Source organism: Phyllostomus hastatus, unplaced genomic scaffold (assembly GCF_019186645.2).
Source record: "Phyllostomus hastatus isolate PE091 unplaced genomic scaffold, TTU_PhHast_1.1 phas_contig_98, whole genome shotgun sequence".
In the NCBI taxonomy this organism is placed as follows: Eukaryota; Metazoa; Chordata; class Mammalia; order Chiroptera; family Phyllostomidae; genus Phyllostomus; species Phyllostomus hastatus.
The window spans coordinates 4,805,934-4,830,482 of NW_025333999.1; the positions used below are offsets into that span (position 1 = coordinate 4,805,934).

Consider the following 24,549-nt stretch of genomic DNA (forward strand, 5'->3'; position numbering starts at 1 on the left):
TATGTACTGGAGGGTGTTTAGCAGAATCCCTGGTCTCTGCCCAGGAGATGCCCATAGCATGCCCACCCCCGGGTGTGAGGACCTAACTTGTCTCCAGACATTGCCCAGTGTCCCCTGGGTGGGGTGGGGGACAATTGACTTAAGTGAGAAACACTGTAGTAAAGTGTTACAACAACCTTCTGAAGTTCACAATGAGTACATAATGGAGTTATTTGAACCCTCTGCGCCCAGAGTCCGTGCTCTAACCACTGTATGACATGGCTTTGCATTTGTACTTGGCCCCCAGATTCTGAGCTCTGAGGGCTCAGCTCTGGACCTGCTTCACTTCTCAGCCCATCCACTAGGCCACAGGTGGCAAACATAAGGCCCTCAGGCCGAATCCAGCCCTCCACCTTGCTTCATCCAGCCTGGCACCTTGTTTCTACCCAGAGGCAGTGCTGAGCTCCTTGCCCCTAGTTAAGGAGTAGTTACATCTATACAGTCCTAAAATTGCATTTGGCCCTTTGAAGGCAACCTTGAGGCTGAGGTGGCCCTGGGTGAAAACGAGTTTGATGCCCCTGCCTAACCAGCCCTGAGGGCAGACACCTGCCAGGCACTAAGTCTATAACTGCATCCAGAATGTATTTTTGATGACTCGTAAGACTTTGGAATAGTCATCCTGGGGAAAAATATCTGCACTTCCTTTCTTCAGCTTCTTTATGGTTTCTTTACTGCAGTTTTTTTAAAAGTATTTAAATTTTAAAAAAATTGATTATAGAGAGATGGAGGGAGGGAGGGAGGGAGAGACATTGACTTATTTGTCCACTTATTCAAATAGTCATTGGTTGATTCTTATAGGTGCCCAGACCCAGGATTGAACCTACAACCTTAGTGCATCTGGATGGTGCTCTACCAACTGAACTACCTGGCCAGGCCTTGTTTACTGTGGTTTTAACTTTTGAACTCATTTTCTCATAGCTTCAGGCTTCTCAGTTTCTGACCTGCCCCTGCCAAAACCCAGGCAGTCACACCTCTCCTTGAGCCTTCAGCCTATGCCTCAGTTTCCCCAGATGGGCCTGTAATAATAGTTGGTGCCTTTGCTCTCTAGTCTCCCATGTCTTCCCCCCATTTAACAGATATTTCCTGCGCATCTGTTTTGCTCAACCCTGAGAAGGTGATGGGGAGCCAGAGGCCAGCTGTGAGTTCTCCCATCTGCCTGCCTGCTTGCCCAGGTCAGCCAGCCAGCCACCCACCAACCCAAGAATGTCTTTAATACATCCGGAGGTGGGGCTGACCTTGTCTAGACACATCTGGAGCAGCTGGGCTGGCCAACGACAACAGTAGAATCAAGGGAGGGTCAAGGTGGTTGGCACTGGGTGGGTGGGTTGGGAGGGGCAGAACCAGAGTCAGGAGCTGCTTGTTGAGGCCAGAGGTCTTCTTGGAGGGAAGAGCGGAGAGGCCCAGGGGGGTGGGTTGGACACAGGATCCAGATGGGGCATAAAGGCTGGCTCCCAATGCTGGTGGAGTCTGAGGATTCCTGGTGGACCCAGAGGAGGCTCCTGGGAGGCCCTGGTGAGTCAGGGCTGCTGGCTTAGGGACCTCTGCCCAAGCTTGGCAACAGGCCATGAGGTGGGGGCCACGAGGAGTGCTGGTATGAAAGAAGGGTGTTAAGGGAGGATGGCAAGAGGAGGATCTGGGTGCTAATGGGAACTAGGCAGGAGCAGGGGCGCAAGGAGCCTGGGTATTTGCGGTTTCTGGATGTCCCAGTCTTTGAGTGTCTGCATGTCTCTTTCGCTGTCTCTCTGAGTCTTTCTCTCCATCTCTCCATCTGTCATTCTCTTCAACTCAGTCTCTGCGTCTTTTCCTTCCTGCCACTCTCCTCGTGCCTCCCTGACTCTGTCTCTAGTTCTCTCTGTCTCTAGTTCTCTCTGTCTCTGCGGGCAGCGCCTCGGTCCCCGCCCAGAGGCTGGGGGCGGGTCTCGCCGCACCACCGGGCGGGGTTAAAGGGCTGCATCGCGAAGGGACCGCGGTCAGAACCGAGGTGGCGGCGCCGGTGGATCCGGATTGAGGGCCTGAGGCCGAGACTCGAGGGGTGAGTACAGCCAGAAACGTGTGTGTGTTGAGGGGGGTCGGGGTAACCCGAGCGCGCCCTGCTCTGGAACCCGAGGCATACGGGAGCCCGTCCCGGGCTGACAGGGCAAGTGCGAGTGTATCAGCGCGGGAGCCTCGTGGGTCCCCAGGACCCACGACAGAACTACGTGTCCAGGACACTCAGGTTAGGGGGATAAGGCTGTACTCCAGACGGTCCCTGCGTTTGAGCGCGAATTTTTCTGTGCGCGCCGAGTCCTACGTATATCCTTCCTGGGTGTCCCCGGAGGGCAGGGTCCTCAGGAAGACCCCCCCCCACCACCCCGGCCCCCAATCAGGACATCTCAGACAGATCGAAGCGCTACCCCGTGACGCCTCCTTAGGGCTGACTGAGATCAGTGGAATTTCATTGTCTTAAAAGACAGGTACCCTACAGACGTGTTCTGCTCTGTCTGCCTTCAGGTCTCTCTGTCTACCCACGGCAGGCACAGCACCGCTGACTGCCCCTCTGTGAGAACGGGGAGCGGGGGGGCGGGGTGCCCTCCTGGGCCCCTACAGTGAGTGTTGAGTGAGGTCCTGCCCTTGATCCCAGCTGATGTTTGTTGGATACTGGTGCCAGGATGCTCTCTGGTGTCCCAGGGGTCAGGCTCTCACCTCTTGGACTGTTCCTGGACCAGGCGAGGTGGCTGAGGCCTACCAGCTGGCGAATATCAGGCTGGAGGTGGGAGGAAGACAAGGGGGACAGTGGGTAAGCTGGGATTTGAACAAGCCAGCCTTGTGTAACCCCAACATCCTGGGCACTATCCAATGGCCACGGCCTCTCTGTATAGCCCAGCTTGGGTTTCTAAGTGGTAACATTAGCTCTGGGCTGGTGGCTGGCGGTGACCTGGGTTTGTATCTGCAGAGGGGCTTGGATGACTCAGAAGTCATTCACAAAATGTGACCCTCCCTCTCCTCTCTGGCAAGACTTGGGCCCAATTCTACAAATCCCAGGTGGCCAGGTAATAGTACTGAGTATGACGGTGGCACTAACAGCAACAAGAGGTACCTCTGATCAAGGACTTACTGAGTGCCAAGCACTGAGCACATTAAAAATTCTGTGTTGTCATCCTAGTTTCGTGAAGTAGGTAATATGGTTTCTGTCTTACTGAGGAGGAAATTGAGGCTCAGAGAGGTACAGACCCTAGCCTGAGGTCACACAGTAGAGCTTTATGGAATCCGCTCCAGGGAGTCTCACTTTTAAGTGTGGCCAGGTGCTGCTCCGGACGGTGCTCAGAGACAATGGCAGCCCTGGAATAATGTAGATTACTACTGGTGGTTTCTAAACTTCTTTTTCTGCCAGGATCTCCTACAATATGCCCAAAGCTGCAGTGAGACTCCCCACCCCCCACTCCAGTTTGTCAACTTGGCCTTGCCTTCTGAACTGCCCCCGAAGTTCTTTCTCAGAACTCCAGAAATTTGGGGTAAGCTCTCTCTCAGCTCAGGCCTTCTGGGGCCTGGCACTTTGGCCGAGTATAAGTCTTGGTTGGGGCAGTACTTTGGCATAGAGGGGATCAAGGAGGCGCCGTGAGCCAGGATGGGGGCAGATTGTCTTGACTGCAGGCTTAGAGAGGGAGTGGAGAGCAGAGCTGGGATGTGGGGCAGTGGGACCAGTGTCACATGCTTGGCTGTCAGGCTGGTGAGCCCCAGCACCTGTGGTTCAAAGAGAGACAGATAGGAGGTTTCCAGCAGGTCAGGGTCTCTGTCCCGCATTCCTTCTTAGGAGCCCACACACCTTGTATGACAAGTCCTTATCTGGCTGCTGGGCTAACCTGACAAACCAGAGCTCCATGGGTGTGGGCCATGGAGCCACTGGCATCTCCATCTCCAGATAATTTGGGGCCTTAGCAGGGCTACCTGCTAAGCTACCTCTGCCAGGGCAGGGCTGCTGGATGTCTTGCCTGGTGTCTGGGATGCGACTGGGGGCTGGAACAGAGAGGAGTGGGTGGGCCAGCCTCCAAAGCATCCTGAGTGTCAGTTTTGAGTTCTCTTGCTTCTGTGAAACAGTAACAGTAGAAATAGGAATAATGGGTAAAATTTTGCAAGCTACCAGCCAAGCCTCATCTTGATGACGTGTCCCAAACAACCTCAACAGGTAGGTCCTGCTCTTAGGAATCCACTTACCCCGTGGGTGAGGGGAAGCTGAGCGTGGAGACTCGACTTGCTCCAGGCGGTGTTATGGGGGAGGGGCAGAGTCGTGGTGGGAACCCAGGCTTCTCTGAGTCAAAACCACACATTGTAAAGGGTAATTCCATCCCCAAACAACTTTCATTTCATTTTTTGTTTATTTAAATTGAAATGTAATATATGTAGAGGAAAGGGCACATTCCAGAACTGGACAGTTCAGGAATTGTCACACATTGAACCCACACATGTCACCAGACCCAGATCAAGCATAGAGGGGATCTGCCTACACCCCAGAACATGCTTCTCCCCACCAATTAAAGCATCTTAACTCACTTTTCATTAATTTCAAGTAGTTAATTTTTAAATAGACTTTATTTTTAGAGCAGTTTTAGAGTTACAGAAAAAGAAAAGAAAACAACATTGGAAGTATAGAGTTCCAACACACCATTCAACCTACAATTTCCTGTTATTAACTAGTGTCTGGCATTAGTGTGGTGTGTTTATTACAACTGATGAACCAATACAGACACATGGTTATTAATTAAGGCCCAGAGTTTACATTAGAGTTCACTCTCTGGGTTGTACAGTCAACTCATTAGTTTTATTTAAAAAACAACGGAAGTGTTTTTGACTGAAAAATATGTGCTCATGGTATAGAAAAACAGAAAGCCCCCCCAAATAAAGTGGGAAAGTGAAGTCTCTCTTCCAGCCCATCCCCTGTTCTTCCAGGTCAGTTCCAGAGGCAGCACCATGGGGACACATCGGTCTTCAAAGCACTTTTTGTAGGTTTTTTTGCCTTAAAAAATTTGAGGCAAAATTCCCCTAATGCAAAATAACTTCTTTAAAAGTGAACAATTCAGTGGCATCTAGAACATTCACAATGTTGTACAACTACCATTTCTATTTTATTCCAAAACATTTCCATCTCTCCAAAGGGAGATCCTGTCCCCCAGCCCCTGGCAACCACTAATCCGCTTCCTCTCTCTACAGGTTTGCCTGTCCTGGACATTTCATATAAATGGAATCATACACTATGAGAGCTTTTGTTTCTGGCTTCCTTCACTCAGCATGTCCTCAAGTTCATCCATGGTGCACAATACATCAGAGCTTCATTCCATTTCATGGCTGAATAATGTTTCATTGTATGGATGGACCACATGATATTTGTCCATTAATGAGTTGAGGGCCATTTGGGTCATTTCCACCTTTTGGTGATTGTGAGAGTGCAGTTTTGAATGTTTGTACACAATATTTGTTTGAGTCCCTGTTTTCCATTCTTTTGGGTATACAAAATTATCCAGCCATGTAATATGAAAAATAGAAACATTTATTGAAGAAGATACAAGATACAAGAGACATTGTACATAGGACAATGACACCTCAGTTCCCTTCGAAGTAGGGACCTTGGGACCTCACACATTTCTCCCAGTCACCATCAGCTGCCCCATCATATTTTCCTTAATCTCATTGACAGTCTGAGATCTCTTCTCTTACTTTTAGCTTTGGGAAAGGCCAGAAGTTACAGTTCACCAAATATAGGCTGTAGGGGGGGTGCTGAGTAACCTTGGTAATTTGATGTTTTGCCAAAAAACTCCACACAAGATGTGATGCATAAGTGGGTACATTGTTGTGATGAAGCTGCCAATAACCAGTTGCCCATAGCTGTGGCCTTCTGAATCATCCAAATAGTTTCTGTGGAGGACTATTGAAGCTTAAAGCAACATTTGATGCAGATTTGTTGCTCTACTTGCTTAGTTGTTTTGAAAGCAACAGCCACACCGTACACATGCTCACTCAACAGCATCTATAACGCCCACTAACTAGTACAGTGCAGTTGTCATTGTTCACGCATGCACATTCCAGTCCACTCTCCTTTGCTGCCAGGTTACATCTATGTCATGTAAACAAACCATTCTCATTACACTAACAATGGCTGGATTTTTCCCGTACAGACCTTGCATACCTAGGAGTAGAATTCCTGGGTCATGTGATAATTTGATATTTAACTTTTTGAAGGGCCACCAAACTGTTTCCCACAGTGGTTGCACCATCTCAAAGCTGTTTGTAGCACTTTCTTTTGGGGGCTAGGCAGGAGTGCTCTTGTTTGGGGGCGGGGCAAGGGCAAACCAGCTGCAGAAAGTAGACAACTCCCTCATTTATTGAGCTTCTCCCTTGAGCATCAGCTGGACCTCTTGCTATTATTCCCATTTTATAGAGGAGAAGACTGAGGCTCCCAGGGTGAGAGCCAGTTCGGGACCCATAGCTTGTGCTCTTTCTGCTAGGAGCAGAGCTGGTGTCTGTCTTGCGAAGGGTTGCAGCCCACGCCTGACTTAGCGGAGTGGTGAGGTGGGCACAGGGCTTCAGAACTGCCCTCCCTGGCCCTCCTCATGCACTCACCTCCCCAGGTACCCACCCACCTGTGAGGCAGGCTCAGGGCTTCACTCCCTCTTTTCTCTGACCTCTCTATGGACCCACCAACCTGGAGCAGGGACCTCTTTTCCAGGGCTGGCACTTTCTCTTGTTCCAATCCTTGAGGAAGACGTTTTCTTTGTTGGGGTATCAGCTGGGACTTTCTGGGTAGGGGTGGGGCTCTTGCTGTGACTTCACTCAGAAGTCCCCCAACTCCCCGTGAGGGGTACTGGGAATGATGGCAAAAGACACCACATCCAGCATGTGCACAGTAATTCTTTAGAGATCGAGGGCAGGGGGCTGGCTGATGGTGGTGGCAAATGGCCTGTTAAGGCAGAGCTGGGTCTGGAGGAGGAGGAGGAGCTGCCATGGGCTGGGCTGGGGTAAAGGCAGGACAGGTGGAGGGAACAGCATGTGCAAAGGCTCTGAGGTAGGAATGAACTTGGCACATGCAGCAGTGGCTGGAGTTGAGTGAGCAAGAGGGAGAGCAATAGAAGACAGGGCTGGAGGGGTCAGCGGGGCCTAGGCCACACAAGGCATTATGGGGCTTGGAAAGGACTCTGAATGGTGTTCAGAGTGTAGTGGGGAGCCACAGGAGGATTCTGAGCTGGGGAAGGCCATGGTCTGGTTTCATTTTAGGAGGGTCCCTCTGGCTGCTGTGTGGAGAATGGACTGCTGGGTGTGGGGGCAGGATAGAACCAAGAAGACCAGTGGGAGCAGCCTGCAGTGGTGGCCTAACCTGGTCTGGGATGATGGAGATGGAGAGAAGTGAATGGATGTGAAAGATGTTTAGGGCAGACAATAGATTGGACGTGGGGGAAAAGGGGGAGATGAGGTAAATCTGAGGATCTGGGGATGCCCCCAGGGGTATCCAGGAGGTGGCTGGACCTACCAGGGGTTTATTCAGAGCTAGACACCCGGACATGGGAGGCCCTTCTGAGATGAGGTCACAGTAACCACGGGAGAGGGTGAGATCCCCCCAGGAGGTGTATATAGAGGGAAAGGAAGAGACAACACAGGGCCAAGCTCCACAGAACCCCAACATTTACAAATTGAGTGAAGAAGGGCCCAAAACAGATTGAGAAGGGGGGTGGTCCTTGTGGCTGATGTGGAAGATGGGCAGGGATCAGCTTCTGAAGGGTCAGCTTTTGATGCCAGGCTGAGGGCAGTGGAGAGCCATGAGGGTATTAGAGCAGGGGAATGGCAGACCTTCAGAAAGGTGACTGTGGTGACTGAGATGGGATCCAGACTGCAACCAGGATGTCCCGGGTTGGAAGCAATCTGTGTGGCCCCCCGTTGGCTAACTATATTGACCCCTGCCAAGATGGTAACCCTTCCCCACTCCTGCCCCTGCCACATGCAGGAAAGGTCATGCTGGGGTGGGTCTGGAGATCATCTTTTATAGCCAGCCCAGTTTCAGGTGGGGAAACAGGCCCAGGGCATAGCCAGTCAGTGGAGGAGTCAGGGCTAGTACCGAGTTGCTTTGGCTGTGCGTGTGCATTTAATAAGAAAGCCCGCCTGGCTGGCGTAGCTCAGTGGATTGAGCGCGGGCTGCGAACCAAAGTGTTGCAGGTTCGATTCCCAGCCAGGGTACATGCCTGGGTTGCAGGCCATAACCCCCAGCAACCGCACATTGATGTTTCTCTCTCTATCTCCCTCCCTTTCCTCTCTAAAAATAAATAAATAAAATATTAAAAAAACAAACAAACTACAAACATTCCTCTCAAGACTGGAACAAGACAGGGATGTCCACTTTCACCACTTAAAAAAAAAGCCCCCTGACTTACATTCTTCACTTCACTCAGGGCTCTGCTCAGATACCCCTCCCCAGAGAGGCCCTCCTGGACCGCCTCCTCTAATAACATTGCTCTCTCTCCTCTTACTCTGCGTATCAGTGTCCTGGGGCTGCTGGGACAAATGACTGCTAACTGAATATTGCTCCCCCCACCCCTGCAAGACAAAATTTTCTTCTCTCACAGGTCTGGAGGCCAGAAGTCTGAAATCTAGCAGGGCTCCACTCCCTCTGAAGCCTCTATGGCAGGATCCTTCCTGACTCTTCCAGCTTCTGGTGGCCCCAGGCATCCCTTGGCTTGTGGCCTCATCACTCCAATCTCGGCTTCCATCTTCACACGGCCTTCTCCTCTTCTGTGTGCCCAGTTTCCCTCTGCCTCTGTCTTCAAGGGACACTTGTGACTCCAGTTAGGACCCCCTCACCCCATAATCTAGGATAATCTCCCCATCTCAAGGTCCTTAATCCTATCTGCAAAGATTTTCCATAGAAGGCCACATTCCCAGGTTCCAGGGATTAGGATGCAGTGTCTTTGGCAAGGAGGAACAATATTCAGCCACCTCTCCACCTTACCTCCTTCTTGACTCGTAGCCTTTATATGGTGTGTTTTTTTACTTTTCACCTGATGACGTGTTTATTGATTTTTAGAGAGGAAAGAAGAGAGAAAGAGAGAAGCATCTATGTGAGAGAGACACATCAATCAGTTGCCTCCTGTACACACCCTGACCAGGGACCGAACCTGTAACCTAGGTATGTGCCGTGACCCGGGATCAAATCTGCAACATTTTGGTGTATGGGACAACGCTCCAATTAACTGAGCCATCCAGCCAGGGCTGTGTGGTATTTTATCATGTCTGTTGGTGGTCACCTCCCCTGAGGACCAGGGATATATCTGTCCTGCTCAACATTATATCCTCAGTGCCCAGACAAGAGTCACACACATAGCAGGGGCTCAAATATGTTTTGCCAGCTGAATGCTGGAGAAATGCATGTCGGGTGCTTGGTGAAGGGCCTGACCCATGGGTCGAAGTTCTCAGGAGTAATCACTAGCTGGCTTACCTCTGGAGAACCATTATGCACCATTAAATTGGTAAAGAAATAAACACCCACGGCTACTTCCTGTCGACTGTGTCACCTGGCACTCCCGTGCAAGAGGCAGCCCAATTGCATGGCAGCGTCCCCAGATCAGAGTGTCTGCCTGGGACTTGTGACTTGGACCTCTCTGTGCTTCATTTTGGGAGGTTGCCTTCTCCCCAACCCCACCTCCACCTGGACCTTTTAGGGGACAGATCACCTGTGTCAGGCAGTCTATATTTTACAAAAGATTTTAAAATGTGGTAAAATACACATAACATTTACTATCTTAACCATTTGAAGGGTACAGTTCAGTGACATTCTGTACATTCATATTGTTGTGTGACTGTCCTCACCATCCATCCCCAGTACTTGTTCATCCTCCCAAACTGAAACTGTCCCCACTAAACCCTCACTCCCCATCCCTCCTCCCCCAGCCCCTGGCTCCCACCTTCTACTTCCTGTCTCTAGGAATCTGACTCCTCGGGACCTCATGTAAGAGGGACCACACAGTATTTTTTTTTAAGATTTTATTTATTTATTTTTAGAAAGATGGGAAGAGAGGGAGAAATAGAGGGAGAAAAATGTTGATATGTGAGAGATACATTGATTGGTTGCCTCACACATGCCCTCAATCAGGGACCCAGCCTGTAACCCAGGCATGTGCCCTGACTAGGAATTGAACTGGTGGCCCTTTAGTTTGCAGGCCGGCACTTAATTGACTGAGGCACACTAGCCAGGGCATATTGTGTGTGTGTGTGTGTGTGTGTGTGTGTGTGTGTGTGTGTTACTGGCTTATTTCACTTAACATGATGTCCTTGAGGCTCATTCGTGTTGTAGCATGTGTATCAATTTCCTTTTCAAGACTGAATAATATTCCACTGTATGGACATACCCCATTTTGCTCATCCTTGGACACTTGGGTTGTTTCCACCTTTTGGCCATGATGAATAACGCTGCTATGGACATGAGTATACAAATATCTGATTCCCTGTTTTCACTTCTTTTGGTTATGTATCCAGACATAGTATTGCTGACACATGTGGTACTTCTGGTTAATTTCCTTTGAGGAACTTCCATACTGTTTTCCATAATACGGCTGCACCATATTACATTCCTACCAGCAATGCATATGGATTTCAGTTTCTCCACATCCTCGCCAACATTTGTGTTATTTTATTTTGATAGTAGCCATCCTAATAAGTGGTCACATCATCTTCATTCTAAGTCACACCCTCCCAGTGGGCCTCTCCAAATTTGGTGATGATCCATCCAGATATTATTGCACGCTGTAGTGATCAATAGAAATGTGTCTTCTGCGTGGATGATGAGGTTGGACATCAGCTGGTGGTGAGCCTGGGTCTGAGCCCCTAATGGCGACACCAGCGGGTAAGGCGGGTGGCGATTGAGGCTCAGGTGAGGACCTGGGATGCAGGGTTTCCTTCCTTCCTTCCTTCCTTCCTTCCTTCCTTCCTTCCTTCCTTCCTTCCTTCCTTCCTTCCTTCCTTCCTTCCTTCCTTCCTTCCTTCCTTCCTCCCTGCTCTTTAATAATTTTACAGAGAGAGGAAGGAAGAGAGAGAGGGGGAAACATAGATTGAACCCACAACCTAGTTATGTGCCCTGGCTGGGAATTGAACCCTCAACCTCTTGGTGTATAGGACAACACTCCAACCATCCAAGCCACCTGGCTAGGGCTGGAGTGCAGGATTTCTTTATCTGTGTTGCCAGAGGAGGTAGGAGCACATAGCAAACCCTTGGCTAGTAAGACTGGATGGAAAGAAGAGGTGAGGACAGAGCCCACTATTTTCAGAAATTTCCTTGGCATTGTCTGAACTACATTGGTTCTCACTGTGAAGGTGATTGAGACTGATCTCTGGTGGGTCTCCGGGGACCTCTACCAGCTCCTGTCTCCATTGAGATGGGGGCACTGACTTTGAGTTGTCTGGAAAATGGAGAGAATGATAGGACTTTCCTCCAAGGGTTACTTTAAGATGCCACAAGACAAGGCATGCACATTTCTGAGCATGATGCACAGCACGCTGTAAGGGCTCTATACCTGGTCATTATGTTAATGTTATTGTTACCTGCCCACTTTGTTTCGGTTCCTTTGGGAGCTGACTTTAGATCAAGGAATTGAGAGCAAGTAGTTTGTCTGGAAAGTGACCACAGAAAAGACAGTAAGGAAAAAGAAAGTGAACCTGAAAGGTTTGAAAACAGGGACTCAAGCAAATATTGACACGTGTCCATGCAGGTTCATAACAACACATGTCCCAATAGGCAAAAGGTGGAGACATCTGAGATGTCCATTGACAGATGAATGCATAAAACAAACCATGATGAACCCTTACAATGGCATGTCACTCAGCAGAAGGAGTGAAGCACCGACACAGGCTACAATGTGGATGCACCTCGAAAACATCATGCTGGGTGACAGGAGCCAGACCCTAACAACCACAGAGTGTACGATTCCATCCATGTAAAATATCTGGAAGAGGCAGATCCGTAGAGACAAACCGTAGATTGGTGGAGGCCAGGGGCTGAAGGTACAGGGCATGAGGAGCGATGCTCATGGGGATGGAGTTTCCTTTTGGGGTGATGCAACATTTTGGGACTAGACAGAGGTGATGGTTGCACAACAGTGTGAATGTACTAGGTGCCACTGAATTGTGCGCTTTAAAACGGTTCATTCTATGTCATGTGACTCTCACCTCAATTTAAAGAAGGAAGAAGAGGCAAAAGAAGGAAGTGAGGCCTTTAATAGAGAAACTTTCTCTTGTGGGCAGCAGGAGTTTAATCCCATTGGCAGTGCTTGTGGAACCCACACCTCGGGGCCATTGTGCCCAAGGGAAGAAAGCTCTGGCGTGTTTATTTAGCCACCTCATCAGTCATTGATGAGAGCTGCTTTTGGGGTGGGGTGTGTCTTAATGTTCCAGCCATAGGGAGCAGAGAAGTCAGGACGGATGTCCCGCAAAGTGAAGGCTGACGGCACATGGGGCACTTGTGCGTCCATCTGGCCAGCTGGCTGGAGGTCACTACTAGGGGCAGAAGAGATATATGTACCCTTGGCATCTGGGACTCACATGTATTGAGCGCCTACTGTGGGCCAGACACAACATGCTCGACTCTACAGGTCACCGTGTGTATGGCACACATGTGGCTGGATGGTGGTTCCCACCTGTGCTGACCCTCACCCAATGCATTCCCCCAGGATGCTGCCCATCACGGAATACCTGCTGCACCTTCTGGGACTGGAGAAGACCACCTTCCGCTTGTATGCCGTGTCTGTGATCCTGCTCTCCCTGCTCTTCTTCCTCTTCCGACTGCTGCTGCAGTTCCTGAGGCTCTGCTGGCAATTCTACATCACCTGCCGCCAGCTGCGCTGCTTCCCCCAGCCGCCCCGGCGCAACTGGCTGCTGGGCCACCTGGGCATGGTGTGTGTGGGCTGGGCAGGGCAGGGCTGAGCAGATCTCAGGTATTCAGGGAGTCCAATGGACTGCTGGCTTCCCACCACTCGCCCCCACCCCTGCCCCAGCAACAGGAATCTGGTTGGAGTTACAAACGGACCCATTTTACAGGATGTGAGACTGAGGCTCAGAGAGGGCTAGCAGTTTGTCCATGGTCACATAGCTGGGATGAGGCAGAGCTTACTCCAAAATTTTCTGTATAATTCCAGACTATTGCTGTACCTTTTATATGATATATGTTATATCTTATGATATAATGAGACATGATGTATTCAGGATACAGGTGCAGAATTCAGAATGCCTGTGAAGTTCATCAGGTTCATGGACTCTGACTGGGGATGAGGGGGGCATGCTACTGTAGATTTTATTGCTCCATCCCCAACCCCAGCATGGTTTCATACTCTCTCTCCCTCTTTAATGCTGTGGTCCCAGGACTGGACCCCAGGCCTTTCCTTGCATTTCATTTCTTATTTCACATGTATGTGCCAAGTATCATTCCAGGCAATTTATAAATGTTAACTCATTCAGTCCTCTTGACAATTTTAGGAGGTAGGTCCTGTGACTATCTTCATTTTGCACCTGAGAATACCAAGGCTCAGAGAGCTTAAGTAGTTGGCTCTAGGTCACACAGCTTGTGAGTGGCAGAGCCAAGTTCAAACACAGCTGTCTGGCTCCAGTGCCCCTGCTCTTAGCTATCTTCCCTTTGATACCTCTAGTTTCTGGATAAGAAAGGCTGGACTTTTCTAGAAGGGCTTCAGAGGTCAGGGGAGAGAAAACCAGACTCCTGAGGGTACTGAGGGCCCCCTTGCTGAGTGTGGAAGGGGACTTCGGAGAGGCAGTTTGGGGCAGCTGTCCTCGGGGTGCACTCATTGCCCTTATCTATCACCTACTGCCTGTGAGACTGTGAGCAAGCTCCTGCATACCCCCCATGCCTCAGTTTCCTCATCTGCGATGCAGGGGCTGTAATCACACCTATAACCTCGTGGGATTGTTTTGGCAATTCCTGCAGCCACGTCTGGGGCAGACTTGCCGGGAGCCTGCTCTACTGTGGTGGGCGTATCTATCCAACTCTTAGATCCTTCAGGGACAGGAAACATCAAGGGATTCTAGAAACATTTTAGATACTGCTTAGAGGGAGTGTCTCTGAAGAAGGAAGCAGGAGATCGATTTCCACTCAGTAGTTCAAAGGACTTTTATTTTATTTTATTTTATTTTATTTTTTGAATTATCTCCCTGGGGCCAGCACTCACTAAGTTTTGCCTGTTTGTACCTGGACCCCATCCCTCTCCCATCTTACCAGCCCTGCTCAGGCCTCGTCCTCCCCTGTTGGACCATGGTCTGGCCTCCTCCTGGGGCTCCCACCTCCAGTCTGGCCTCCTCAGTCCATACTTCATCCTGCCCCTGGAAGGATTCTTTAATTCAGCCACCTCCCCCTCCCCACTCACACCCTCCATGGCTCCCCACTGCTGTCCGGGGAAAGTCCCAGCTCCTCAGCTGGTGTTCAAGGCCCTTTTGACTCTGACCTCTACCCTCCTCACCTGTTCCACCATGCCCCTCTGTCCCACCGAATGAATGACTTCCAGTTCCCATAACAAGACTCCCACTCCCCCGTTCATGGCCTTTGCTGGAAACTGTGTCTTCTGCCCAGAATATTTTTCTCCATTAGATGAACATCTATTCCTCTTTCATGCCATATCTCTAGTGCCCTTCCTCCAGGAAGCCCTCTGATTTGGATGGTGGACCTAGAGGTAATAGCCAGGCTGTGGTACCCCAGGCAATTGACCAGAGCTTGTTCTGAAGTCCAGCCTTGACCTCATGGACCCAGCCCACCTCCCTGGGCCACAAGACCTGGGGGAGGCAATGATATCCCTTGATCGTGAATAGTTTCAAGGCTGATCCTGATAGAAAATGAAACATAGGAGCCAGAGAGGAGTAATTTATTCATTTATTCATTCGATAATTGCTGAGCCCTACCACTGGTCAAGCACTGGGTTAGGCCCCTTCGCATCTGAGCTCTCCTGTAATTCTCACAGCCTGTGAATTAGGGATGGATCTGCCCCATAGTGTGGATTTGATCTTTGGAGCTCAGAGAGGTTAAGGGACTTGTTCAAGGTCACATAGCAGCTGAGGGTGGATTTTAGTTCAGATTCTTCTGACATTAAGCCTGAAGTGCTTCTGCTTCATAGAGCATGTTGATTAAGAGAAGGCATTTGGAGCTGGGTGGCCCATGTTCAAATCCTGGCTCTGCCCAGTGGCAGATGGTGCTAGTCTCTGTCCACATCCTCTGGGCCCATTTCTGGGTACAATGGCCTGACTTCCAGCTGCCAGCATCTGCATTCTGGGGCTTCCTCTAGCAGCTGGAGCCAACTCTGCTGTGTGTACTGAGGGCTTAAGAGTGGCCCTCTGCCAGTGACTATGGAGCTATGTGAGTTTGTGTATAAACACCTCAGTCCCCTCTACCCTCAGGTGGGTTGACAGAGATGCATTTCTCCCAGGGGTCCCCCATGGTTGCCCATGGCAGTAACTTCCTCGACAGCTCACTCTTTGCTGACAGCCTTCCCTCACTCCATCACTTCCCTGCTTCCTTACCCATGTTTTTTGGGATCACCACCCCAAATAAAGCTCCTTGCCCCAGAGCCCTTGTCTCAGGACCTGCTTCTGGGGAGGTCCAACCAGGCCATCACTTCCTCACTCGTAACTTCACACAAACTAAAATGGGGAAATAGTAGCAACTCTGTCTCAGGGTTCTTCTGTGGGTTGAATATAAATCTATGAAAAATGCCCCAAGCTGTACCCAACATTGCAAGCACACGTCTGTGTTAAATATGACAGTATTAGTCATGTTTTATTACTGACCGAGCAAGAACTCGATAAGCTCCAGCCACTATCCATGTGTTTACTGTTCCCATTTTTATTTCTTGAACGCCAGCTGGGCATCAGGCCCCATATTGAGGTCCTCATGTTTTGTTATTTCATGAATCCTCTCAACTGTCCTCAGGGACCTGATTCTTTCCCACTTTTCAGATGAGGAAGTGGAAGCTCAGTGAGGTGCAGCCAACTCCCTGCAGCCATATGGCCCTTCCTGGCTTGTTTGAGGGCAGGGGAGGTGGCAGGCAGGAAGGAATGGGGGAAGCCAGGGCTGGGCACCTCCTCACTCTCCTTCCCTACCGTCCCCTACAGTACCTTCCAAATGAGACGGGCCTCCAGGATGAGAAGAAGGTGCTGGACAGCATGCACCATGTGGTCCTGGTGTGGATCGGACCTGTCCTACCACTGCTGGTCCTGGTGCACCCTGACTACATCAAACCCGTGGTGAGCGCCTCAGGTAGGTGGGCAGGGCCTCTGAGGGATGGGTAAATCCTCAACTCCCAGAGCTCACCATGGCTTCTGGGCAGGTGGGCTATCCAGAAGAAGGGTTATTTGAGGAAGGCTTTGAAGGATGAATAAGAGTTCACCAAAGGAGAAATGGCAATATGGAGAGTGGGGACAGCACGGAGAAAGGTGTGACTGATAGAGTCCTAGGAACTTTGAGAGGGTGCTCTTCTACTGAGAAGTCAGAACCAAACACGCTCAGATAAGTAGTTGCCCAAGATTCTGTTACCTGGTTGTCGCTCAGTTCTACAGGCACTCCCATCATTTGGGTTCTGACACTCCTGCTCTGACTGTCCCAGCCCATACCCTGCTCTCTTCACCCGGGCTGACCCTGACTGGCGGAGAGAGAGATGGAGGATTGTTTCTTCCTTCCACAATCCACACCTACCCCATAGTGTAGGACTCCCGTGAAGGCTTGGCAAGCTCTTGCTCAGCCTTCAACACCCAGCTCCAACAACCTCCTTCTCTAAGAAGTCTTCCCTGATACCCCAGTGGACCCTCTCTCCCAGACTTTCCCATTCTCAGTCCTGACAGGGAAGGGCTGAGTGTGCCTGTGTCCAGCTCAACTTTTTTTGTAAGTGGGGCTCTGGATCCTCAGTGTGGCCTTGCATGTAGCTAGCTGGGTACCTCCCAAAGCATCAGGGGACATTTGAGAGAGCAGGGATGGGAATAGAAGCCCCAGGAATTTCAGGATCTCTTGCCTCAGCTTGGGCCTCTACAAACACATATCTGGAGACCGCTTTCAAGGCTGCCACCAGGAGCCATGAAAGAGTAAGAGACTGCCATCCTTCCCTCCTCCAGTGATGCCTTCCCATTGCCTCTCCACCCCCACTGTTGCATTTGTGAGGGGGTGATCATCCCCATTGTACAAAGGGGGAAACAGACCTAGGAAGAGGTGACTCTTCCAAGGGATGGGCACTGGGTTTGGGAAGAGCCCTGGGGCCAGCTCTTGGGTGGGATGGGTTAGGATCCTGACTGGAGCATGCACCTACCATGTGACCCAGAAATTCATCAAGGCCCCAGTTTCTGATCTGTAAAATGGGGCCATTGTGAAGACTCAAAAATACAATGTAGCTAGGTACTAATAAAGGTTTCTTTTCTGCCTTCTTAATATACTTTTTTCCTTTCTGTCCCTAACTCTTCCTTATTCTCCTGACCTCCCCTCCCCCTAGAGCATCAGTTTCATGAGTATCATCCTTCATGATGTGCGACTCCAAGTAGATCAGGAAGTAGAGCCCCCAGCATGCGCTTGGCACTTAGCAGATGCTTGAGCCTCTCCTTCTTCCCTGCCCTTCCTTAGGGCAGGCAGGATATCCACTGCCTCTCCCTAGAAGAACAGGATGGGGGACCTCAGGTCGGGGAGGGTGGGGCTGTGAGTCAAGTGAGGCCTGGCCTCAGGGTGCCCCGGCCCTTCCATGCCTACTCACCTGGGATGGGACAGGTCTGAACCAAGTCTCAGACAGGGAGCTGATTCTTTCCCACTTCTCAGATGAGGAAGTGGAGGCTCAGTGAGGTGCAGCCAACTCCCTGCAGCCATATAGCCCTTCCTGGCTTGTTTGAGGGCAGGGGAGGTGGCAGGCAGGAAAGAATGGGCATTTCCTCATTTCCCCCTGGGGCCTCTGTGGGGGGCCACCCCTGGGGCCTTGCTGCTCTGAGCTTAAACCAGCACAGCTGATGAGCCCAGAGAAAAGCATGAGTCTTCTTGGAACCTTTGTTTTTTTTTTGTTTTTTTTTGTTTTTAATCTCCTAGTGGGCGTTTGGGATAGAGGACATTAATGGGGAAAAATAGGTGAAGATGCTTTACAGAGGACAAGACATGCTGTACAGGCATATAATTAGAGCTTGGTTTTATACATTCATTTTTTATTGAGATGAAATTCACATAACATATAATTAACCATTTTAAAGTGCACAAGTTGAGAGTGTAAGATAATTAATGTGCTCACAGTGTTGTGCAACAATTGGCTCTCTCTAGTTTCAAAATTTTTTGTGGCCCCATAAAACACCCTGCACCCATTAAGTAATCACTTGCCATTCCCTCTTCTCCCCATCTCCTGGTGAATATTAATCTACTTTCTGTCCCTATGGATCTTCCTATTCTGGATATATCATAGGAAAGGACACACTAAACGTGGTCATTTGTAACTGAATTCTTTCACTCAGCATAATGTTTTTGAGGTTCAAAGGCTGAGTTAACAGTCTATTGTATGGATGGACCACAATTTGCTCATCCACTCATCTGTTGATGGACATTTGGGTTGTTTCTACTTTTTGGCTGTTATAAATAATGCTGATAAGAACACATGTATAAGTTTTGATGTGTACATATATTTTTATACCTAGGAGTATCTGCCAAAAAACCTTGTGGGGTCATATGATAATCCTATGTTTAACATTTGGGGAACCTCCAAACTGTTTTCCACGGCAGCTACGCATCCACTTTTTACTAATAGGGACATGCTGTGAGCTGGGAACCCAGATATTCACCTCACAAGTTCTTGACACCAATGACTAGTAATTATAATCATAGTAGTAAAAATTACCAATGGTTGGTTAGTTATTCATTTACATGCACAAATATTTAATGAGCAACTACTGTATGCCAGGACTGTATAATAATTATATAATATATAATAGTATAATAACCTGTACTGTGTACAGGCTATTATGTGCCTATACAGCATGTCTTGTCCTCTGTAAAGCATCTCACCTATTTTTCCCCATTAATGTTCTCTATCCCAAATGCCCACTAGGAGATTAAAACAAAAACAAAAACAAAAACAAAGGTTCCAAGAAGACTCATGCTTTTCTCTGGGCTCATCAGCTGTGCTGGTTTAAGCTCAGAGCAGCAAGGCCCCAGGGGTGGTCCCCCAAGGAGGCCCCAGGGGGAAATGAAGTCTGAGACTTGGTCCAGGCCTGTCCCATCCCAGGTGAGCATATTAGTTCATTCTTTGAGTTTTTTAGGGGACCATGAGGCAGGCAGCATTGTTATATTTCCACTTTGGCAGGTAAGAACACGGAGGGGCACAGTGGCAACATGGCCGAGTTTACACACCTAGTTAGTGGAAGGGCTAGGATTTGAACCCAGACTTCACCAGCCCAGAGGCAAAGCTTTCAACCAGAGTGATACGCAGCTTTCTACTACACATCATGTGCAGGGCTTTTCTTCTATGACCTCCTCTAGGATAGACTTTACCACCCCCTTTTTACTGGAGGGAAAATTGATGGAAGAGGCAGCCTGGACACAAACTGTCCTGGCATTGAGTGGCTAGCATTGGAGTGGAGGAAGGACCCAATGATGGGAAAGCAAGGGTTCAGTTGGAGAGAGGGTTTGGAGAAGACTCTGCAGAAGGCATTAGTGAAGCTGGGCTTTGAAGGATGCATAAGAGTTTGCCAATGAGTAATTTTGGGTGGAGGACCCTATCAGTGCAAAGGTGCACATGTATGAAAGTGTAAGGGGAATTCAGGTGACTTGGGCTGTCTATAGCGAAGATGATATGTGTGCAGAAGTAAAAAAAATGAGACAGGAGCTGGACTCAGAGTGCCTTTGTGCAGAGTGAATGAGCTTGTGTTATCCTGGGGGTGATATGGAGCCATGGGGGGTGTTTGAGAAGGACAACCATTGGACAGGTCTGAGAGTCAGAGAGACCTCTGGGGGGCCTTGCGTGGAGTTGAGTCCTGAGAGGAGAGAAACAGCTAGACTCCTATTTTTCTCTCCAATATTTCTTCCAGGAAGCCTGTCTTGACTTCCAGCAGCCTTTTCTCTGTGCCTCCCTTCTCTCCTGGCACACTTCCTACCTTCTTGATAATTGCACAGCATGCCTCTGCTTCCCTTTCCCACCCCACCTCAAGCTCCTCCAGGCAGGGTGTGGAGCTGAGTCACCTATGGGTCTCCAGCATCATGCAGCATGGTTTGGGCATAGGAAGGTAGCGGAAGAGGTGTGTGTCAAATGGGAGAATGAATGGATAGATGACTGTATGAATGATTGGCCAATTCCTGGGGAGTGTGTGTGTAGGAGGCTGAGTCACAGCTCATGTAAAAAGTGACATCACTTGAGTTTCAGGTACTTCCTTCCTGGACTCCTGCCCATTCTGTCCCAAATTTGCTTAGCCTATGGAAAGCAAATTGCCCTGACTGGTGTGGTTCAGTGAGTTGGGCATTGTCCCATAAACTGAAAGGTTGCTGGTTTAATTTGTGGTCAGGTCACATGCCTGGGTTGCAGGTCAGGTCCCCAGTTGGGGGCATAGGAGAGGCAATCAACCAATATTTCTCTCAAGCATCAATGTTTCTCTCCCTCTCTTCCTCCCTTCCTCTCTCTCTAAAAATAAATGATTTTTTTTAAAAGAAAGGAAATTCACTCACCCATCCATCTATTCATAAGTTCACTCACCTTTTTCTTCATTCATTATTTGATTGGTTCATTCATTCATACAATAAAAATTTGCTTAGCACCAATATATCAGTGACCGACATGGTCCCTCTCCTCAAGGGGCTTGTAAGTGGATGGACACAATCCAGAGACTGATTGGTGGGGGACAGTATGGCATGCAAGCAGAAGGATAAGAAAAGAGTATGTAAGCAGAGAGGGCACCTGGTGAGAAGACTCAGAGCAGAGAGAGAGCATAGCTTTTGTCATGGAGCCAAGAAAAGTTTTGTGATGTTAGAACATTGAACGTATATTGTGGGGGTGGGGGTGGGAATAGAGAAGTCTGAGGGACATCTGGACTGGGTTAGATTATTCAGGGCTTTGAAAATGGGCCAACCAACTGGTACAGGAAGGGACATGGTTAGATCTAGAGCCAGATAAAATTCCCATGGGGCCAGGGTTCAGGATAGCCTGGCCAGGGCAAAGCTGCAGGCTGGGAGCCTCAGCTAGCAGAAAAGCGGGGATGCATTATGTTGCACAAGGCCTTCTGCATGGGGAGCACAGCCAGGTTTGGGAGCAAGAGACAGCATGTGGGGTTACTGAGTGTATGTTGAAGGATGAGATGGGAAAGGCACACTGGGGCAAGATAGGACAGGGATTTCAATGTTAACCTGAGCTCGAACTTTTTTTACCAGGGTGATAGGGAGCCATGGGAGGTGTTTGAGCAAGGGAGCCTCATGTTCAAGTCAGCATGTTATAAGGATCTTTCTAGGGTAGGTGTTAGGATGGATTGGAGGGGTGAGGTGGGAGGTCGGAGCCCAGAAAGGAGCCCTAAAGAGATCAGAAGCAGAGGTCAAGGGTCAGAATTCTGTTTTAAGCCATCATTGCCTCATTTGTCTCCATAGCTGCCATTGCCCCCAAGGATGATTTTTTCTATGGCTTCCTGAAACCTTGGCTGGGTGAGTGCGGGACTGGGTAGGCAGGGGCTTTGGGGAAAAGGGGTGGAGCATGAGGTTTCTTGGAGTGTTTGAGAGTAATTGGAGAGATCCCTAATCTCAGTCTTTGTGACCTAGGGGATGGGCTGCTACTTAGCAAAGGTGACAAGTGGAGCCAACACCGCCGCCTGCTGACACCTGCCTTCCACTTTGATATCCTGAAGCCCTACATGAAGATATTTAACCAGTGCACCAACATCATGCATGTGAGTCCCAAGGTTTCATGGGAAGAAGATATCCTGGTAGTGAGACTGGTCTAGGTTCCACCTTGTGGGTGAGCCATGCAGTGTCATAAAGCCTCACTTCCTTTATCTATGTCAGGCTTGTCATGCAGTTAGGTCACTGTCAGCCAGACTTTAAGCCTGTGGTCTCTGTGCCCATTTGATGTCTCTCTCTTCCAGGCTAAATGGCGGCGCCTGGCAGATGGTCCCATGGTCTCCCTTGACATGTTTGAGCATGTCAGCCTCATGACCCTGGACAGTCTTCAGAAGTGTGTCTTCAGCTACAATAGCAACTGCCAGGAGTGAGTGTGGCCTACTTGGGGAGGACAGAACCAGCTGCTTTAGGGGCAAGGTGGTGGGAAAAGAAAGGTGGTGTTAGGCACCTTTGGGCTGCTGGTGCTCTGCCAGGCAGGCTGTGTGATTCCAGGAAACTCACGTCATCTCTCTGAGCCTGTTCAGTAAATGCTAGTTTCTCTCTGAAGACTATGTGGTCTTTGGAAAGTATCTGCCTACTTTCTGAGCCTCTGTTTTCTTGTTTGATGACAGTCTCTGACTGTTTGAGAGATGCTTTAAAGATAAAATGATCTGTCCTGGCACACAGCAGACACTCAGTGGGTATTTGTTGAATGAATTAGTAACATAACCATCGCACAACCATTGTCCTGGTTTTTTCATTTATTGATTAATTCATTGCATATTCACTGTGTACTTACTATGTGCCTGGCATTATGCTAGCTACTGAGAATATGGTAGGGAAACAGATGAAATTTCAGTTCCTTGGAGCTTAGACTAGGTGGGGATATAAGGAATAAGGGACATAATGAATGTTCAGTTTGTATTACATAATAGGCTGTCAATAACAAGCTTCTGACTGTTACTCTGGGCCTTGCAGGGGTGTGTTTCAGTTGGATGAAGCAGAGATGGCCTTAGTAATTAATTAATTAATCTGAGAAATATTTGCTGAGTGCCTACTATGTACTAGTCCTGGACTAGGCACTGTGAATACAGTGGTCAGTAAAACAGACAAGGTCTTGCTCTTCTAGAACTTATATGTTGGTGGGAAGAAAGACAGTGACCATGAACAAATAAACAACAAATTGACCAACTGTGATAACTGTATGAAAACAAGCAGCACACTTCAGAACCAAGGACAGCTCCTTAAAACCCTGCCCCAGTGATTTAGTTCACAGGTGGCAAACACAAGGCCCCCGGGGCTGAATCCGGCCCTCCACCTTGTTTTATCCAGCCCAGCACCTTGTTTCTACCCAGTGGCAGCGCTAAGCTCTTGCTTAACTGTTAAGGAGTAGTTACATTTATACAGTCCTGAAGTTACACTCGACCCTTCGAAGGCTACCGTGAGGCTGATGTGGCTTTCAGTGAAAATGAGTTTAAAATCCCTAATTTAGTTGTTATTGTTTTAATAACAGCTTTACTGAGATATAATTCACATACCATACAATTCACCTATCAAAAGTAAACAATCCAATGGTTTCTAGTATATTTACAGAGTTCTCCAATCACCACAATCAATTTTAGAATATTTTCACCAAAAAGAAACCCTGTACATTTTATTTTATTTTTTTTTTTGGGGGGGGGATATGATGTTTATTGAGCTTCTACTCTGGTGGATATCAGAGTAGAAATGTCTGTATAAAACCAAATGTTTGTTACTATAACTTTGCATCACAATTAAAGTCCAGTTTTTTTAAAATAGTCAACTCGCCCTGGCTGGCGTAGCTCAGTGGATTGAGCACGGGCTGCGAACCGAAGTGTTGCAGGTTTGATTCCCAGCCAGGGTACATTCCTGGGTTGCAGGCCATAACCCCCAGCAACCACACATTGATGTTTCTCTCTCTCTCTCTCTCTCTCTCTCTCTCTCTCTCTCCCTCCCTTCTCTCTCTAAAAATAAATAAAAATAAAATCTTTAAAAAAAATAGTCAACTCAATCAAAACTCACTATGTTAGAATCAATAGCTTCTTTGAAGCCATAGTAACACTTAAATATGGCTAAGACACAAATGCAGAGATTTGGTTTGTTGGAAAGCTAATTAAACTCCCAACTTGCTCAAATATAATTACAGAAAGGCAAAATTGTGTTTTTCATAGAGATACAACCCACTGGAATCACCAATACTGGACAGCAGTTACAGCCCTGAGATAATGAGAAATCCAAGCATCCTTTGGACAGTCTTCTGCTGTCCTTTCTTGCCAATCAGAGATTTGTGGATGGGTGGAGTGACACCACCACCAGCAGTTGTAGCCTTGATGAGAGAGAGAGTCCAATTCTTCATCTTCATGAATAGCAAGTTGCAAATGTGGAGGGGTAATTATACTTTACGTTTAAGTCTTTCAAGGCATTTCCCGCCGATTCAGGCACCTCTGTGGTGAAGTCCTCCAGGGTGGCTACACTGTATACAGCTGCAGTCGCACCCACGCGTCCAAACTGGTCGTCCTAGATCTCAGGGCCCACCAGTAACTGTAAACCAGCTCTCTGTGAGCAGGAAATGGCCTTGGCCTTCCTGGAGTCCTTCCCAGCTTTCCTGCCAGTCATTTCAAATTCTCATGAAGCTCAAACAAGCAAGGCAGAGAAAGGACTAGTCAGATGCCTAGCAAGATCCACTGCCT

At 48.8% G+C, this 24,549-nt stretch overlaps 1 protein-coding gene and 1 pseudogene across 2 annotated transcripts in view; one reads left to right on the top strand and one right to left on the bottom strand.

The window, feature by feature from the left end:
- Positions 1-2,047: 2,047 nt before the first annotated feature.
- LOC123828480 (ultra-long-chain fatty acid omega-hydroxylase) overlaps positions 2,048-24,549 on the top strand; it is a 30,460-nt gene continuing 7,958 nt past the window's right edge. Inside the window, exons 1-6 of one of the 2 annotated variants that reach the window (XM_045853498.1) lie at positions 2,048-2,071; positions 12,714-12,936; positions 16,150-16,294; positions 21,614-21,667; positions 21,782-21,909; positions 22,105-22,226. In XM_045853498.1, the coding sequence (XP_045709454.1) occupies positions 12,715-12,936; positions 16,150-16,294; positions 21,614-21,667; positions 21,782-21,909; positions 22,105-22,226 (671 nt within the window). In that variant the 5' untranslated portion in view covers positions 2,048-2,071; position 12,714. Of the gene's footprint in view, positions 2,072-9,117; positions 9,182-12,713; positions 12,937-16,149; positions 16,295-21,613; positions 21,668-21,781; positions 21,910-22,104; positions 22,227-24,549 lie in introns of those variants that run through there. The other variant, XM_045853496.1, reaches the window with a different exon arrangement.
- Positions 24,069-24,475, bottom strand: LOC123828519 (annotated as a pseudogene).